Here is an 18202-nt window from a genome sequence, read left to right on the forward strand (position 1 = left end):
AAAATAATTTCTACTGACACTTTTTGTAGGTAAAAAATACTACATGCAGAAAAATTGTGCTTTGCACTGTTTAGCCTTGATATTAAAAATGAGCTACAATCGCAAAAATATGTAATCCGGATTCCCAACCAACAGCAACGGGAGAAAAACTGAGCCTGCTGGCCATTTGTGAGTCCCTTCGGCATCTTCCGTTCTTTTCAGTCGTGTACTCAGATCAGGACAACATGGCTGCAGCTGCGGGCCGCTACTACGGAGAAGGTGGCAGAGCAACGAAAAGACAGAAAACTGAAGACGGAGGAATGACAACGGTGAGAATTCCCTTTGACAATCACGCACTTCGTTCAATCGGATGGTTATTCTGTCTACTGCGTGGCTGGTTGCTAGCTCATGTACAGCATCTTGCTTCGGGGAGTGTAGCGAAGAGATGTCACGTCCCGTCGATTTACTCTTGCATGTTAACGTTCATTTTTTTGTTACACAAATAATACGATATCATACGTTACTATTCCATTGACCCTTTGCGTTATTAAATTAGTTGATGAATAAGGTTAGTTAAACAATAAAAAGTAAAAACGGTTATCTCGTTGGCTAACGTCTTAGCATTATTTGCTATTCTTGCTAGACATTTGCTTTCATTGCAGTGCTGTACTTTAGCGGTGCGTCTCTGTGAAGCTAATGTACCGCCTTATCAATGTCTGCCACCATAGCTGTTGTTTGATGTGAGGGATTTGGTATGGTACACAGGAGGGTTACGATGACCCCCATAAAACACTCCCTTCCCCGGTGGTGCACGTTCGTGGTCTGGTTGACGGCATGATGGAGGCTGACCTGGTGGAGGCTCTGCAGGAGTTTGGAGCCATTAGGTATCCAACCACCACACTACACTGTTTGCAAAAGCATCTCATGCAAGTCTATACATCCCCTAGGGAATGTGACAAATGAAGTTCGCCGGCATCTATTATATTTGCATTTTCACGTGCCTTCAGCTTTGTGGTGATGATGCCCAAGAAGCGTCAGGCCCTGGTGGAGTACGAGGACTTGAACGGCTCCAGTAGCGCGGTGACCTATGCGTCGGAGAACCAGGTGTACATCGCCGGCCACCCCGCCTTCATCAACTACTCTACCAGTCAGAAGATCTCCCGGCCCGGCGACCCCGACGACACCCGCAGCGTCAACAACGTGCTGCTGCTCACCGTCATGAACCCAATATACCCCATCACCTCGGTAAGGCAAGCGACCATTGGCATGCTCTGTGTGCAGATATGTAAATAATGCATGAGTGCAGTGAGCTAGATATAATGCATTGGGATGGCACGCTTCAGAAAGGACCATCCCTTAAAATGATATGTAGTGATAAATGTAGTGCATTAATGAAAAACGCAACAAAAAATGATTTCCATGTTAATATTTATATTCTTATGAAGATATATTCGAAGAGATCGATCATCTTTTTTATAATCAGGCACTCTTTATTTGCCAACAGGATGTGCTCTACACCATCTGCAACAACTGTGGGCCAGTACAGAGAATCGTCATTTTCAGGAAGAATGGTGTTCAGGCTATGGTGGAATATCCTTCAGTTTTAGTTTTACTGCTAGTCCATTTCACCTGGTTATGTCTGGCCTATGTAACGTGCATTTTTTCACAAAGAACATGTTGTAAATGTTTCATTTTATTTGTATTAATCTGACTCCACGACATCAAGGTAAATACTATTTGTCCTTGACCCCCACCCCCTTAGCACATTTGACTCTGTTCAAAGCGCCCAACGAGCCAAGGCCTCTCTGAATGGGGCGGACATCTATTCTGGCTGCTGCACTCTAAAGATCGAATATGCCAAGGTTAGGAAATGTCTGTGTCTAAGGCTCCCCGGTCTTTCTTTATGAGTGGAGTTATTTCAAGGGCTTGGAGGTGAAATATGTTTCAAATGTCTGTATTTGCCTCTGCAGCCGGCGCGTCTGAATGTGTTCAAGAACGACCAGGACACCTGGGACTACACCAACCCCAACCTGAGCGGCCAAGGTAACGCACACCTCCCCCCTCCTCCTTCTCCCTTTCCTCTCCATCCCCTCCTCGATTTGTTTGTGTTCTTCCTCTTTTCGTATCACGCCACTCTATGGGACGGCTAAGCCGCTTCCCTGAGCGTCTCCTTTGCTCGCCCGCGGCTGGGCGACGTTACCCTCGGTGCCCCGCCGCACCCGTCCCTCGTGGCGTTCGAAGGGGGCGCTCTCTGGCGACGCTCGTTCCACTGTTCATGCGTTGTCTCGGGCACACGGCAGGCTCACAGTAAGGGCACAAGGAGCAGCCTCACGTGGGGGTCGGGTGGTTTTGCGAAAGTGGTCGCGTTTCTGCACCGGGCACAGTAGCACACGGTCCCTTCACGCCTAGGATCACAATCCCTGTAGCGCATGTCACTGCCTCACATTCCCCAGTCCATGAAGAGGCCTAGCGCACGTTGGTGTTTTAGTGTCTCTTTTTTGCTTTTAATCAAATGCTATTGCACAACATACTGGAGATTTTTATGCTGGGTTTAAAACTGGATCGCACAGCTGAGCACAACTCAGGGGGTGTGTGGATAAACTAGCACTGGTACATTTCTGTAAAGCTTAGAGACACACGCACACTTAATTGATTGTATAGTATTTTGATTGTTAAATTGTACACATTTCTTTTTAAATGTGCTGGATGTACTTTAGGTGTAGTTGAATGAGTAAAGAATGTTTATTTACTTTGTGATCATTGACGTTGGTTAAAATCCATTTCAGTTATTATTTTTTGAAAGCTAAATGTAATTGTTTGCGGAATTATAAACGCATTTGATTTCTAAACCAAAACATATCCAACACACTAATTAAGTCTAGTTAATTAGAATGTATATCCATGAATTGTTACTGAATTTTGCAAATACAATGCAAAAGTCAAGATTTCAATTCAACCTCACATAATGTTTTAAAGGCCATGGTATGCAAAAAGAAAAACCCTCAAAGTATTTTGGCATTCTGATATACCTAGACTCAATATATACATACTTCTACGAAAATTAAACATTGCCATACACTTAAATCAAACGGGTAGGTCCACAATATATACAATAGACATTTTTCAAAGCTTCTCGCCATTCTGTGACATTTCGTGTTCAGTTTCTTGGTTCGGCTGCCTCAGGGTGCTCCTTGTGTCCTCACCGTGCACACGCATACAGGCTCAATGCGAGTCCCGCGCAGGGAGTGCCACAGCATCTACAAGCCACAAACCGCATCTACAGCCACAGCGAACGTAACGCTGCTCTGTGGCACACATCGGACACAGTGGGGGCGACAGACACTGGAATCACACATCCTCAACCCTCAATACCGCCTACCTATTCCAAGTCCTCCATCACTCCTATCTCCACCTGACATGGAACATCCATTTCTCTTTCTATAACCCCTGCCTGGCTTTGACTAGCCACTGAGTTCAAGCCCACTGTTGGACATGCACTCCTCCAAAGGTCATGCAAACAGACACTGTGCATACCCACAACAAACTACCACCATCATCTCTCTTACAAGTTACAGCACATCTCTCCATCTGCAGAGCCACCAGAGGATTCACCTATTTTTCATTTTTCGTGTGGATATTTTCTACACAACACATTGACGCGTGGTGCGGCCGGGAGGCAGGCTTGGGGGGGCGTTCTTTTAAATGCACCACTCCTCCCGGGCCCACAGGAGCTGACTGGCACAAACACAACCACAGGAACGCAACAGAGGAGCTCTCTCAGACACACTCTGACAAAAGGGGGCGGCAGACGGCATCACATACTTGAGGGCGGTTAAAAACAACATCACCACCATCAACGACAACAACATCAATATGATACAAGCACTCTCTCAGATGCCACACCTCAACGCTCGACCTGGTTGTGTGGGTTTCCTTTCGCTATCCGTTTGGTTCGTCACACGACCACACACCGTGCAGAAAATATCCACGGCAACACACGGCATCAAGTCTCCATGACTGCAGATGACACATTGGCAAGCACTAGATGACTTCTCACTTTGCTAGTGGCTGAATGCTACAAAACCATCAACAGCAACAACAACACACAAATAGACAAGCATCATGTGTGCTGCCATTTTGACACCTGAAGAATAACCGTGGGCGGCGGAAGACACAAGCATACAACCTCAGAGGCAAACAGATCAGCATCCCCCCCCTCCTCCTCTCCAATCTCCTTTCTTCATTTAAGGACTCTGATGCTCTTTCTTCCTCCTCTCTTTCCTCTCCTTCCCTCTCTCCCTGCATACCCTCTCCCTCCTCCTTGTGCTGTTTTGTGTTGTTTCATTTTCCTCCTTATGACCGGGCCCATAGTGATGCCTTTATCGCCTCCCGTGTGATGCAGGTTTGGCACAGTGTGTCTGCGGACAGGCACCCCACTCTCAAACGATTGCTAATGTCCTGCTTTGCAGTGAAAGCACGGTAAGCTGGAGTACAAGCTTCTCATTGAAACCCAAAAAGGAAAACCCAACACGGACAAGACTGGGGGTGGGGGAAGACAAAGAAACTCCCAAGAAGGAAACAAAGCAACAACGACTTAAAACCCAAGACTGGACAGGCGGATGTGCTTTCTCTGGCAGAGGGAAAAGGAGGGAAGGAGGAGGGAAGGGATGAGTTGATGTTGGAGCAGCAAGGCTGCTCGGGCAGCTGCCTTGCAGGAGAGCGCCCCCTACGTCCCCATTGTGTCCTGTGCTGCAGTTGTGGTGCTGTAAGTACACGCAACAACCCAACTATCATTTACATGATCAATATTTTGCGGGCAGGGACTCGGACCAACTATTTTTGCTGATCCAAGTGTGTCCGGGGTTATTATTTTGTACGGTGATAAACACATGAAAAAAAACAGGTCTCTCGCTGTTAGGCAACATATTAACCTGGAGTTTAAACGGTGTTCCATGCTGCTTTGGCTCCATATTTGGTTGCCAGTTATTGAATAATTGATCTCATGTTTATTTTTTATAACTTTGTATTGGATGTGGCAATAATATAGTATGGCCATAACAATTATTTAATCTGGTCACCAAGACATTTACTAGAGGTATTTTTCCCTGTCTGTTTTTTCCTTTTTAATGCTTCGTTCAAACATTTATTTGAGGTCATATCAAAGCAGCCTTGAGCAATCTTTGTAAACCAGTCAAGACATGCTAAGAAGTTAGTATTTCTTTTTATAACCTGTATCCCCGTACCAAGGTGTGTCAACCAGGGTCAATCAGGCCCTCTCCTTTTATCTCGAGGTGACCCTATGTAGGTCAAAGTCTCAAGTCCACACACGATGCATTTTATACCTCCCTTGTTATCCTTTTGATCATATTCTGCTGATTTTGTACTTAATAAAGAAAGACGGATTAGACCTTTTACAATTGGTGCACATAGGGTTGATGCTGCTTCCATTTTTCAAATATTCCCACTACTTGTTTTTTGTCAGACCTGCAGAGTTTGGAAAGTAATATGTTGCTTCAGTCTCGCCCAGGCGCTCTATTCGTCTCATTGTGAATACGGACTTGACATGTGACTATGTGTACTTGCACAGATGCTGATGGTGAAGGCAATTGGAACAATTCACAAGGTGTGTTTGTGTGTATGTTTGCATTAGGGCGACAAATATCCTAGTCGACTGATACTGATATGCGTATTGATACTATTTTTCTAGCGTCAAAATAAAATCTCCATTATGTTGTTTGTTTAATTATTTTTTTTTTAAGTAGTCCTGCATACTAATCTTGAGATGGCTCTGGTGCATGCTTTCCCCCCCCCCCCCAACCTTATCACGTAGCACGTAGTACCAAACGCAGCTTGTAGCCTTCTATTTGTTTGACAACCTAGGTCCGGAGGCAGTTTTATCTTTTTCTGTGTGTTTTTATTCAAAGATCCTAATGCCAATCCTAACAAGCGTCAGAGGCAGCCCGCCCTCCTGGGGGACCACCCTCCTGATTATGGTAAGTATCCAATGACACGATGCTAGAACAACAAGGGAGGCTCCTCCGCGTGCTAGTAATCTGCTCTCCTCTGAATAGCTGGCCCCCAGGGAGGCTATCACAACTACAATGATGAAGGCGGCTACGGGCCTCCCCCACCGCATCGCATGGGGCCCCCTATGGGCGGCGGGCGTGGTGGTGGTGGTGGTGGTCGTGGTGGAAGCCAGCGCTACGGCCCTGGTTACGGGCCGCCTCCCCCGGAGTACGGTGCCCACGCCGACTCCCCCGTTGTCATGGTGTACGGCCTGGAGCCAGCGAAGGTCAACGCAGACAAGCTCTTCAATGTCTTCTGCCTCTACGGAAACATAGAGAGGGTAAGCTTGCAAGGGAAGGGATACCATGATTAATAGTGAACGTTAGTGTGTGTGTGTGTGTGTTTTTGCTGCTGCTGCTGCTTGTGTTGGGTGAGTGGTTTTTGTTGTTTGATATATTTTTTATATATTTTTAGATCAAGTTCATGAAGAGCAAGCCTGGGGCTGCCATGGTGGAGATGGGAGACTGCTATGCCGTGGACAGGATTATCACTCACCTCAACAACAACTTCCTTTTCGGACAGAAGCTCAATGTTTGGTAAAGACATTTCCTCCATGTTTGCCGAGCAATAGACCCAATTGTACCAGGAGGGCAGGTGCTAGTGGATGTGGGTGGTGACAGTCATGCGTTGTCTCTGTTGCAGTGTGTCCAAGCAGCAGGCCATCATGCCGGGCCAGTGCTACGAGCTGGAGGACGGCAGCAGCAGCTTCAAGGACTTCCACGGTTCCCGCAACAACCGCTTCACCTCTGCCGAGCAGGCGGCCAAGAACCGCATCCAGCACCCCAGCAATGTGCTGCACTTCTTCAACGGACAGCCGGACATCTCCGCTGAGATGTTCAACCAGGTGAGGGAGACCTGGAGTCACTTTTTGTTTTGTTTTGGGAGCCATTTACTTATGCTTGGTACAATGTGAGGATTATCTCAATTAACATTAAACACGTTATCTTTCAGGTCTGTGAAGAATTGGAAATCAAGGTCCCCTCCAATGTGAAACTTTTCACTGGAAAGAGTGAGTAAAGATAAAAAGGATAAAGATATAATGTATAACGATTTTTATTTTTACTTTTTGTTGTACGGCTGTGCTTCAGTTAGAAATGATGGTCTCTTTCCTGCACTGCTCCAGGTGAGCGCAGCTCTTCTGGCCTACTGGAGTGGGAATCCATCAACGATGCCATGGAAGCCCTTGCTCTTATGAACCACTATCAGATGAAAAATCCCAGTGAGTCCAGTTAATTCATTTCATTGTTCATTTAAATTTGGAGGCAAAACAGTTTTTGTTAACCATTTGTTCTGCTCTTTTTAGGTGGACCTTACCCGTACACACTGAAGTTGTGTTTTTCAACTGCACACCATGCCAACTAAATGACGATGCACCCTCCACCAATTTCTAGTTTTATGTGGTCGAATAGTGTATTTCAAAGTTTAAGTTGTCACACCCCTATAGAACATTCAATCTGTATTGACAAATATGTAGTATCAATGGGTTTTTAGAAAACCTTTACATTAACTTAAATAGATTTTGTATTATTAAGTTGATCCTTTTTATTTTGGTGCTATGCCTTTTTGTAGTGCGTTCATTTTCAAAGAACACCCCAACCCATACACCTGCTCTAAATTAATTTCCATGTGAACTTTTTTTTTTAATAAAGTAATGATTGTTAACCTATGATGTGTTTTCTCAGCATTTTCTTAACCAACAAGAATAGTAAGGTCATAAATGGATTTCTTAAAATGTTCCCGTCATATGATTTTGAGTTCAGCCATGTGTCATCTCAGCCATGTGTATTGTCCAGCCTAAAGTTGCACTTGTGTGTGTGTGAATTTTTTTAATCTGTCAAAGGCCATGATAAATTATGTACTGCATTAACTGCAACTGCTATCTACATGCAATACGTAGAGGTCACTCCACACATTTGCTCACAGCGCCCCCATCTGGCCTAGTTTTTAAACCTCTGCTGCATATTCTTCTGGGTCATGCAACATGTGAGACCCGGATGGAATACACAAAATTTTGAATTCCATGAACAGCACTTTACTTTAGAAAAATCCATAACGATGTTATTTCGTTTACAGGGGTCAAAGTATTCAAACGAGTTTTACGAGTAGTAATGTTTACTACATGAATAACGTTAACAATTATAAGCGATTACAGAGAAGTACAACTGACATTTATTTACAGCTTTAATGTACTTCAAAAACACGTTTGTGGTGTCATGTTTATTTGATGTTCGATACTGGATGCGCAGCTTAAAATAAATAGCTTTATACTGTTACATTTGCATACATATTTGCAAACTGGTTTTACCGGCATAACAGTTACATTATAATTGTAAGACTGTAAAATATTTTAACACTACAGGGTCAAATTTCTGCTATTATAAGAAAATACCCAAACGAACCCCAAATACTATAGATAGAGACATATTTATATGCACAAATGACAGAACTCCAACTCCCACAATGCAATGGCATTGACGTGTAGGTGTATCCGGTGTCTTACAACATTTTACTTCCTTCCAGACAGACCGACACGAACAACCCAAGAAAGAAGACGTTGATAACTTTTTAACGGTGTAATCCTCTGTCGTGTTCGATCTTAGTTTAATTGTAATAATTCCTACAGATCTCGAGACATGCGGTCGATCGTGTCTGGATATTAAATAATTATTGAAACACGAAGACTGCAAAGCGTGGGCCTCTGAAGAAAGTTTGTGCGAGGGCCTGTAAACAACATGTCTTCCGCCTCGCAGGCATCCTCTAGACGGCAATGGTGCTACCTTTGCGATCTCCCCAAGATGCCGTGGGCAATGCTGTGGGAATTCAGCGAGGCGGTATGTCGCGGATGTGTGAATTACGATGGTGCGGACAGAATCGAGCTTCTAATAGAAACTGCCAGGCAATTAAAAAGCACCCATGGGGTTTTAGACGGGAGGTCTCCCGGACCACAGCAAAGCAAACCCACCTCGAGTGGGCCAATGGAAGGGGGGCGCCAGCATTCAGAACGTATAGACCGGGGGAGGGGAGAGTATGGGGTCTCCTCTTCTCGTCTTCCCAATGGTCTGCACAGAGCTGAAGATGTGGCCATATCAGAGGGAAGCAGGCAAAGCCCCAATCCTCGAAGGGCAATAGTTGGAGCAGTTTCTACTCTACACGGATCTATCCCTCATGCCTTGCTGGCACAAGGGTTAGTAGGAGCTCCTCATGGTCTATTAGCCCCACTAGGAAGCTCCAGGGCTGGAGCCCCATCTATTGCTGTCTCAGCTGGACCTATAATGGGAGAGTCTGGCAGAAGACAAGCTGTGTCCTTGGGTGTGGGGCCTAGTGCCTCTACCTTGGTGGGTCTGGATGCTGGGGTCTGGAGAAATGGTGAAGTAATGGCTGAGCTGGCAGAGAGCGCCCGCAGTAAAGCTGAAGGCTGGCCCAATCGCCCAAAAGCAGTACGAGATGTCCTCGTGACTCTCAACGGCTGTGTCCCGTTCAACGTGCGTTTTAGGAAAGATCATAATTTAATAGGGCGCGTGCTGGCCTTTGATGCCAACACTACTCCCGATTTTGAGCTGAAAGTTTTTGCAGAGTATCCCTGCGGCTCCGGAATCGTGTACTCCCAGATCCCAGACCTGGTCAGGCAGATGTTCCGCGACTCGGCCAAGGACGCCGGGAAAGCGGTGAACTCTGGGCTGCGCTACGTCGAGTACGAGAAACGCCCGGGCACCGGCGACTGGCGTGGACTCACCGAGCTGCTGAACGACGGCGTGCGTCTGTTCAAGGAGCCCCCGATCCAGGAGGTGCTGCCACAGCCCTACCCCGAGGCGGGCATGCCCATGGCCACCGCCGGGCGACCGGTGCCTCCCAAGGGTGCGGCGCGCCGACGCAAGGCCTCACCGGGCTCAGAGAACGGAGAGGGTGAGGGCGCGCGCCCCGATCACCCGTCTAGAGAGGCCTGGCAGCGCAGCGCCTACCAGGGCATGGAGCCCCTCCCGGGCATGGCCGCCCCTCAGGAGGGCGCCCCGCCTCGCCTGCACAGCCAACCCTCGCCCATCTCTTCACTGATGGGCGTCGCTGACAGCCTGAGCTCCAACCAGATGTCCCGAGAGAGCCCGGGCATGTCCGCAGCACACTCCTCCTCCTCGGCCAACCGCCCCGCCAGCGGCAGCCCCTCCACGGCCTCGGGCTCCCAGGCGTCACTGGGGCAGGGAGGGAGCCAGGTTGGCGCCGGCAGCAGTAGCTCCGCAGCAGGAGAGCCAGGAATAGGCGCCCAAGGTGCCTTGCTCTGCTGCACCCTCTGCCGCGAGCGACTAGAGGACACCCACTTTGTCCAGTGTCCCTCTGTCCCACACCACAAGTTCTGCTTCCCGTGCACCCGTGCCTCCATCCGCAGCCAGGGTCCCGGCGGGGAGGTGTACTGCCCCAGCGGGGAGCGCTGTCCCCTGTCCGGGTCCACCGTGCCTTGGGCCTTCATGCAGGGAGAGATCTCCACCATCCTTGCTGGTGATGGAGATGTGACGGTGAAGAAGGAGAGTGACCCTTGACCTCCCAGCCCTGCAGTGGTGAATGGTAAAAACGCGGTGTGTTTTGTGGGGGACACATTTATGGATTTTCTTTGTTTTATTGGGCTAATCAGAAAAAAATTAAATAACTAAAACCTTGTTGTTTAACCTTGTTAGGACGGTAAAAAGTGAACACAGACAGACTGTGTTCATGTTGTGGTTAGGTAGTAGTAGAGCCTTAACTGCCCTTGGTTGACACCATTATTGACTTTCACTTTCTTCTCCACAGTGGCTCGGAAAACGACAACTTAGAAAGCACTTCCTGAATTTCTCGAGCAGAAGTCCACTTGGCTGCAGTACAACATATGTGCCCCTGAGCTGAAAGGAAACCAGAAATATCCCGAACCTTTCCCACAAAAACAACCAGACTGACGGCTCTGGGAAGTGTTCCTTTTCTTTTGTTGTATTTCTTTTTTTAAACAATGGAATCTCTTTTGAGTAAGGACACGCGTCTGTTTCCGTAGGGGCTTACCTCACGTCACAACATCGCTCATGCATTTAAAGGCCTACTGCAAAGGATTAAAGGAGAGACATTTTCTACAGGATCGTTGTTCCAGCCAGGCCATGTATCTCCTCTTGTTCCCTCAGAAGCCCTGGATTGAAAGCGCAGGGCGTATGTTTAAAAATGACAATCTGTTTATTGGTTTGTTCGTTGTTTTTGTTTCCATTTTGTTCATGTACTTTTGTATACTGTTCTCTGCAAATGAATGACACCAATATTGATTGTACGTGGTGTGAAAGAAATTACATTATTCATACCAGACACTGAGTGAATGTCCAAAAAAATATGGTAAAATGATTAGGTCCTTTTTAAAGCCAAGGGTTTAAAAAACAAATGTAATCACATCTGACGTATGTGTCTTTATTACCTATATATTGTATGTCAAATGTGAATTTACTTTCAATGGCTACCATGTAATTTCTATTTTTGATACAATACAAATTTATATGTATTTGTTTATAGTAAGTGATAAGAAGACCAAAGATGGCTTCGTGTGTAATTTTATTGTATCGTAGCCGTGTATTCTGTATTCAGATAACCTTGGCAACAGTCACTAATTTCTTCACCTACTATACTAGTCAGCTTGTATTTGTCTTTTTTATTCTATATATAGATTATATATATATATGGTAAGATAATTAGCACCACAATCGTCAATGGTTAATTCACATACTCATGTGACCATAAAAGGTCAAGTCTATAATAAATAACAGACTAGTTAGCAGTTATGGCTTTATTCGGCTGCAAAAAAACAGTTCAGATGTGTATCAAATTGCATACTTGTATTTGCAAATGTTGTAGTTTATGCTACGCAATTTAAACCCACCCCCAGTTTATTTTAAACACCATACCACAGGTAACCAGTTTTGTAAACACAATGTGCTTGAATAGCAAAAGTATGCTGTGCAAACTTAAAGCTGATGACACTATTTCTTGGTATGATATGCATAATCTGCACACCAACGTCAATATGATGAATACATATGTGTAGAGAAAATATTAATTACCTTTTTTTTTATATTGTGGCACAATGTACTAACCGTGCATATTCTTAAACAAAATTTAAATCTGTAAACATTTGGGACATAGACTGCAGTGTCATCCTTTGCTTGGCATCATGGTTGTGATTTCCCTTTTGCGCCATAGTTCGGCTGAAACATCTAATTCCGATATGTTTAAAGTTAACTTTGTACGTTCATCCGTTAAAAAAAATTTACATCACATCAAAACACTCGGCATCAGAGGGGAGTTAGAAAGGGCTTCCAGATTCCCTCAGGGCCTCCTGCGCTCCTTTCAGGGTTTCCTGCTTCACACATTTCCAATAGCCAGACAGGCCTAACTGGTGCTGCACCTGAAAGACATGGAGGCCACGTGTTTAAAGGCAGAGGTTTCTTTCCTGAGACATCATGCGCTAGTTACATTTTAGGAATTTGATCACCAATTAATTAGAATTATATAGACAACACTATGAATCGAATATAACTTGCCTACTAAAATAAAGTTTCCTGCCAGCGTATCATACACAAGTCTACACACGCAAGTATAACATTTGATTTGATGTTACAAGTAGGCACTCCACTCAAACATGTTTGTGAAAAGTAATTACATGGTACGACATCCTTTTTTAGATATGTTGAGTGGGAAAGCAGAATGTAAACTGGATGAATTCATATTGCAATTTACTGCGTTATTACGATTTTCATAAACATTCCTAAACAACGACAGGCAACAATGGATTGACCTGCCACTACACAGGTTCTGTCAGAAATCCCTCATGTCATAGATTAAGCCATTTATTTAATGAAAAGGTAATACAATTTAGTTTGGCGGCATGGCTCTTTTCTGGTGCTCCCTGCTTTAGGATTAAAAACTTGACCTACAGATGTCAGATACAGAATGCCAACAGCATACCAACATTTAACAGGGAGCCCTATACAATTCACCATGGGGTACATCAGAAAAACATTGGACAGCGTCAGCAGTTTGCTGATAGGGGTGCATGACTAGAGTGTCCCACCAGAACTAGCTATGCCAATTTGAACAACGTCACCTTTAGGCCGCGTAGCATTCTGTCGTGCATGACACCGAGGAACTCCTTGTGGCTAAGGCAGTTGTCCCCATCCAGGTCGAAGATCTTGAACACAGTGTCCAGCACGTTCTCAGACAGGTCGTGTCCTGTCGCGATCCTCACCGCTCGTTTGAACTGGGCTGCAGTGAGCGCAAAACAAAAAACAAACAAATTGTGTTGGCGGGACAGACGACCAATATGATGGCTATACGATACAGTAAAACACGATTGGTCCCTAAAAGGGAAAATTAGATGCGACTCTGACACTATGGACAACAAACAGGCACACAAGCAGGATTTAAAATGAAGATTCATGTTAGATACGATGTGGGATCTCACCCTTGCCGATAGGTCGGTTGGCTTCACTGATCAGTTTCATCGTGAATGCAAAGTCCTCCAAATTGTTGGTGAAGAGGCAGAAGGCTTTGAACTCAGCAAATGTGATGCTCTGCAAGACAGAACAAGGTTCAGTTTTAAACATTTTACATTACAACAATAGTTTAAAATAATCTTGGTAAGTCGATTTCATAAAGAAGGAATGAAACATTAGAGATTGTTATTTCATTTTTTTTTTACAACCTATTCATATATCCTGCATATATGCATTGATCCTATTTATCCTTAAATAATCAGGTTCCTCCATTAAGTATTATAGTTTATTGTCCCCAAAGAGAAAAAATATTTTGTGTGGGGTAAAAACGTGAGTCATCTCTGTGGAGTGGAAAAACAAAAAAACGATTATGTACTACATCTTTTGTCTTATATGCACTCTACTTGGTGTCCATCTCATCTGCACCTCGCCAGCCGGGATCCTCTTGCGCATGTTCTCCCAGTAGGCGTCGTTGTCCTCTTCGTTGGTGTAGTGTAGCAGCCACTCAGCAAAGTCCTCCCTTCTCATGGTGTCCATGCCCTTGGAGAACTGCAGGAACTCCATCTCCTGCACCTCGGCCTGCAGGTCCTCCATGAACCTGTTGGAGGGGGAGGAGCCATGAAACCAGGAAGCATGGTGACCCACAATACAAAACCAGAGGAGATCCATTGGAGGCGGAGAAAAAAAGACTGAAGTGAAGCGTAAGCAATCCCCCCCTTTGTCAAAAAAAACCTAAAAACATTGCGACTTATCTTTCTCAAACAGGGAAATTATCGCTTGTTTTTACCGTTGGAACTCCTTGTACTGCAGCTTGTTTTCCCCGTGCCGTCCAAAGAAGAAGGCCTGCAGGGTGGTGTTCACGTCCCCCACTCCAGCTGTTGGTTTCTGCAAGGTCAAGAAGACGAAACGGTCAAATCCAATCTCCACCTCCTGGATTCTCAAAGCTTCCAATAGAGGTTACATTTTCATTGTTGAATCCTTAAGCCTAGACAAGAAATTAGTCGGGTTCTACAACGACTAAAAACTCATCTTTCAACCCCACATTAAATTAAAGAGTGAAAAATGAATTATTAACTTGTTACTTACATTGTCACATTCCTTGGGATTTTTTTCTTTTTTTTTCCGAATGATGTTCTTCAGCTGCAGGTACAAAAATACAATAATTGAAAAAATAAGAACGATGTTTGATTCATTTTAAAGCAACTGCAGTAGTCGCGCAACAAACAAATGCAAAGGTTGTTATGTAATAGTAGGATAATAACAGATTTGTAATTCCGTATTTCTGATGAATTCTTGAGGTTGTCATTCATGCACTTGGACTCTTCTCTCAGCCTTGAGTAGCAAACAGCGCTATGAGTGGATCACAACGTGCTCACATGCAGTCTCTTGAACAAATCAACAGAAAAGCTCATAACAATGGCCAGGTCTTGACATTTGTCTACAACAAGCAAACCTTTTAAAGAAGTTCCATGGGCTTGACCAAACCACAAACCACAGCGACGTAAAGTATTTTTTTTTTGAGGCCCTACAAAATGCGCCCTCACCTGTCCGTGGCTTTTGCAATATGCGTACATACTTACATTTGAGGTAGCATCCAAACTTGTGGCAGCATTAAAAAGGTGGCAATATTTAAAATGTAAGTGTGATTAAATACAATTCAGCAGAACACTCATATCTGCTAAATAGGAATCCGCATTTGATTCAAATATTATAATATACACAATTTACTGGTTTTCAGTGCTAATTAGGATAAATGTATTAGTATTATTATAGGTCACATTTGGCATTGTATTACAGTCCATCAATAAAATCCTGAAATGTCTTACCTTAAGAAACTCCTTCTTATCAACCTGCTCATTTCCATCACCATCAAGCATCTTGAAAGCAATATGAAATCCTGTGCCAGGCTCTGAAATAGCAAAATAATGTATGCTCTCCTTATCTGTGATTTCCTTTCATAGATAATCCCAAAAATATTTTAAAACCTATATGTTTTAAGAGGAAACATGTTTTTGAGGATGCAACACTTGGGGCCATGGGGAATGTCCATGGGCAACATCACAGGGTCAGGGAATCAAAAACTTACTGGTTAGGATGGTCAACAAGAATAGATATTCCGTGTAGGATATCAAGCCTGTAAGGCACAAAAGAGCAAATCGGTACAACGATTTGTCTGTTTTATATATTGTAGGCATGAATGATTTGATCTAGTTATTTCCTTTTCAACATGGCTGAACTTATCATACCATTATCTCCCACGTTTCTGAAAAGGTTGTTATCAGCCAGCGCCATGGTGGCAGTCGTCAACATTTTATCCACTTCCTGAAAGTAGGACCATCACCAGTAGATTTGCATAATCGACTATGAAAACCAGTTACTTTATCAACAGCATAAGCATAAGATAGACAAAAAATTAAAGCCGTAAAAGCATACCTCTTTTTTCAACTCCTTCTTTCGCAACTTACCTGAAAAAGAAAACAGAGAAAGATGTCAAAGGAAGGTTTAAATTCTACGTACGGTTCCTGTCAAACACATCTGCGAGATAATGAGTGTGATGGAAGTTTGGAAAGGTGACAGGAAGCAAGGTGTGGGACCATGTTGACAGGGAATCCCACATCACAACGTGGGACCCCATAGCTCATCTTATTGTGAGAAAGAATTTAATTGAATTCTTACGGTCGACATTCTCCAGCATCACCGAGAAAAGGAAGTCTCTGGGTGTCATGTAAACCTCCTGCTCGTAAATCAACGAGGCAAACTGATTAAAGCGAATTCGCCTTGCAGACCGCACGGGTACAGCGGTTTCCTGGTGACAGAAATATAAAATACGTAGTAGCCTTGAGAGATGTTATGTTGATCATAACAGACGAAGAACGAGGATCAAGTTCGATTGTAGGCAAATGGGTGATGTGTAGTGAAATAAGCGATTAATTCGTATTTTGAGATCCCAATAGACTATCCCGAAATGTTTACTTTTGGATCTAAACTTACCTGTATCTCCTCAGCATAAACGACCACAGGAAACGTCCTGCTGGCTTCATAATGCTGATAAATCACTCCACCTCCAACGAGAGATGCAAATACGCCAGTACCAACAGTGCGGGACTGTCCCAACGCTGTGAGTACCCGAGGCGTCCTCGCAAAGTTCCTCAAGATGTTATACACCCTGCCCCAGCTGGCCATTTTCTAAAAACGAGCTAGTGTCAGTGCGGTAGTGGCGTTCACTCGGTCTACGCCTTCAGATCCTGACGACGCAGCCTGCTCTCGGGTTTAGATAACAGCGCCTCGATCGCGGTCGGGGTCGTCGAACACCAAGTACTGGGCTTAACTGGGAGGGAGTAGGGAAACATTCAGAAGTATCGCCAAGGGTTTATCTGATATGGCAATTGTTGTGTTTGTTGATCTTTACCCTGAACGGTGGTACACCGGCGCCCCCCTGTGGACGCGCATCTCGATGAACATATTTCTTGTTTTTCTGCTGCTCGTATATATCTGCGCATATACTGTATCTCTCTGTGACAATCCGTAACCGCGATACTCTTGTGGTGGTAAAGGGCGTGTGGCCGCTTACTTGGTTGCCATGGTGTGGAGCAAAATAACTATTTTTGCTTTACACCTGATCCTGGTGCATCTAATCTACCCACAACGATCCTGAATTGCAAAAGTAGAAAATATTTATATTATATATATATATATATATATATATATATATATATATATATATATATATATATATTTTTTTTTTTTAGATCAAAGTTGGTGAAAAAAAAACGTAGACAACTATTGGAAAAAGTATGGAACATAATGATCGAGGGTAGGAAAACAATTATTTGTCGTATTTGCTCTCCTATTTACATCCCGACAGCAATGAATAAATAAAATGCTATGACGAAAACAAAAAAACAGGTTACTGTGGCCTTCTGCAGGCCTGCCCATTCATTTCATTTAGCTTGAATTAAATGATTGGCTACATCCTGCCAACATTCTGCCAGCTCTCATTGCGCATGACTGGACTTCCACAAGGCTAGGCACTCTCGCAGCTAAAAAAGCTAGCGAGAGAATGAGTCATGTGTTTAGGGGAGTGGCTTTGGTTTGAGCTGTGTCTTATATTTTTCACTTACTGTTATGCAGGTAATCAGTGACTATGATGAGAACATGTTATCCAACACAATATGTGTTTGCCTGTAAAACTGTTATTACATCCCCTATGTTTGCTCCTGCATGATTATATTTAATTGCATGGTCTTTATGCACAATGACTGAGCTATAACTAAATATATGTTATGCACCTTATTAATTTCAAATTTCACCTTGTTTGGTCAGAATTTAATCTGGACCCACTCTATAAGGATTCTATAATAATGAAACACTAGATTGAAAATAACAACAGCAGCCATAACAACAACCATAACAATACAAATAATAATGATAATAATGAAAATAATAGTAATAATAATCGTACAGCTTTATTTTGAGATATTGAGTTATTTATAACAATAATATTTATTTTAAGTGTTTTAATGTAGCGGTATTTTTGGATTGAAATGAGGTGTACCCCAGGTGTGTTGTTGAAATAGTGATTTAGAGAATGAAAATCCGATCTTAATAACCCTATGCAAAAACATTGATTCCTGATTCCTGAATTGGGACAAAGTATATACAAAGGAATG

At 43.9% G+C, this 18202-nt stretch overlaps 3 protein-coding genes across 5 annotated transcripts; 2 read left to right on the forward strand and 1 right to left on the reverse strand.

Moving 5' to 3' along the window:
* The first annotated feature begins 148 nt into the window (after positions 1–148).
* Positions 149–7711, forward strand: hnrnpl (heterogeneous nuclear ribonucleoprotein L). 2 transcript variants are annotated; one of them, XM_060057214.1, is made up of 14 exons: positions 149–308; positions 745–863; positions 987–1224; positions 1484–1569; positions 1745–1841; positions 1950–2022; positions 5567–5602; positions 5904–5972; positions 6051–6325; positions 6460–6581; positions 6688–6889; positions 6997–7054; positions 7169–7264; positions 7349–7711. In XM_060057214.1, exons 1-14 carry the CDS (start codon positions 225–227, stop codon positions 7405–7407), a joined length of 1614 nt encoding a protein of 537 aa, XP_059913197.1. In that variant the 5' UTR covers positions 149–224; the 3' UTR covers positions 7408–7711. The 2 variants fall into 2 exon arrangements, with proteins under 2 accessions (XP_059913197.1, XP_059913199.1); XM_060057216.1 differs by lacking the exon at positions 5567–5602.
* An 811-nt stretch (positions 7712–8522) lies between these two features.
* Positions 8523–12178, forward strand: LOC132461796 (interferon regulatory factor 2-binding protein 1-like). 2 transcript variants are annotated; one of them, XM_060057213.1, is made up of 2 exons: positions 8523–10599; positions 10822–12178. In XM_060057213.1, exon 1 carries the CDS (start codon positions 8778–8780, stop codon positions 10572–10574), a length of 1797 nt encoding a protein of 598 aa, XP_059913196.1. In that variant the 5' UTR covers positions 8523–8777; the 3' UTR covers positions 10575–10599; positions 10822–12178. The 2 variants fall into 2 exon arrangements, with proteins under 2 accessions (XP_059913196.1, XP_059913195.1); XM_060057212.1 differs by having other exon boundaries at positions 8535–10610.
* micu2 (mitochondrial calcium uptake 2) lies at positions 11858–16967 on the reverse strand. The gene is made up of 12 exons (XM_060057217.1): positions 16524–16967; positions 16209–16338; positions 15966–15997; positions 15779–15854; positions 15619–15666; positions 15359–15441; positions 14619–14672; positions 14320–14417; positions 13959–14130; positions 13502–13610; positions 13145–13302; positions 11858–12445 (listed from the first exon to the last, which is right to left on the reverse strand). The coding sequence occupies exons 1-12, from the start codon at positions 16713–16715 to the stop codon at positions 12344–12346; spliced, it is 1254 nt and encodes a 417-aa protein (XP_059913200.1). The 5' UTR covers positions 16716–16967; the 3' UTR covers positions 11858–12343.
* Positions 16968–18202: the final 1235 nt, after the last annotated feature.

Source organism: Gadus macrocephalus, chromosome 7 (genome assembly GCF_031168955.1).
Source record: "Gadus macrocephalus chromosome 7, ASM3116895v1".
NCBI classification, from domain to species: domain Eukaryota; kingdom Metazoa; phylum Chordata; class Actinopteri; order Gadiformes; family Gadidae; genus Gadus; species Gadus macrocephalus.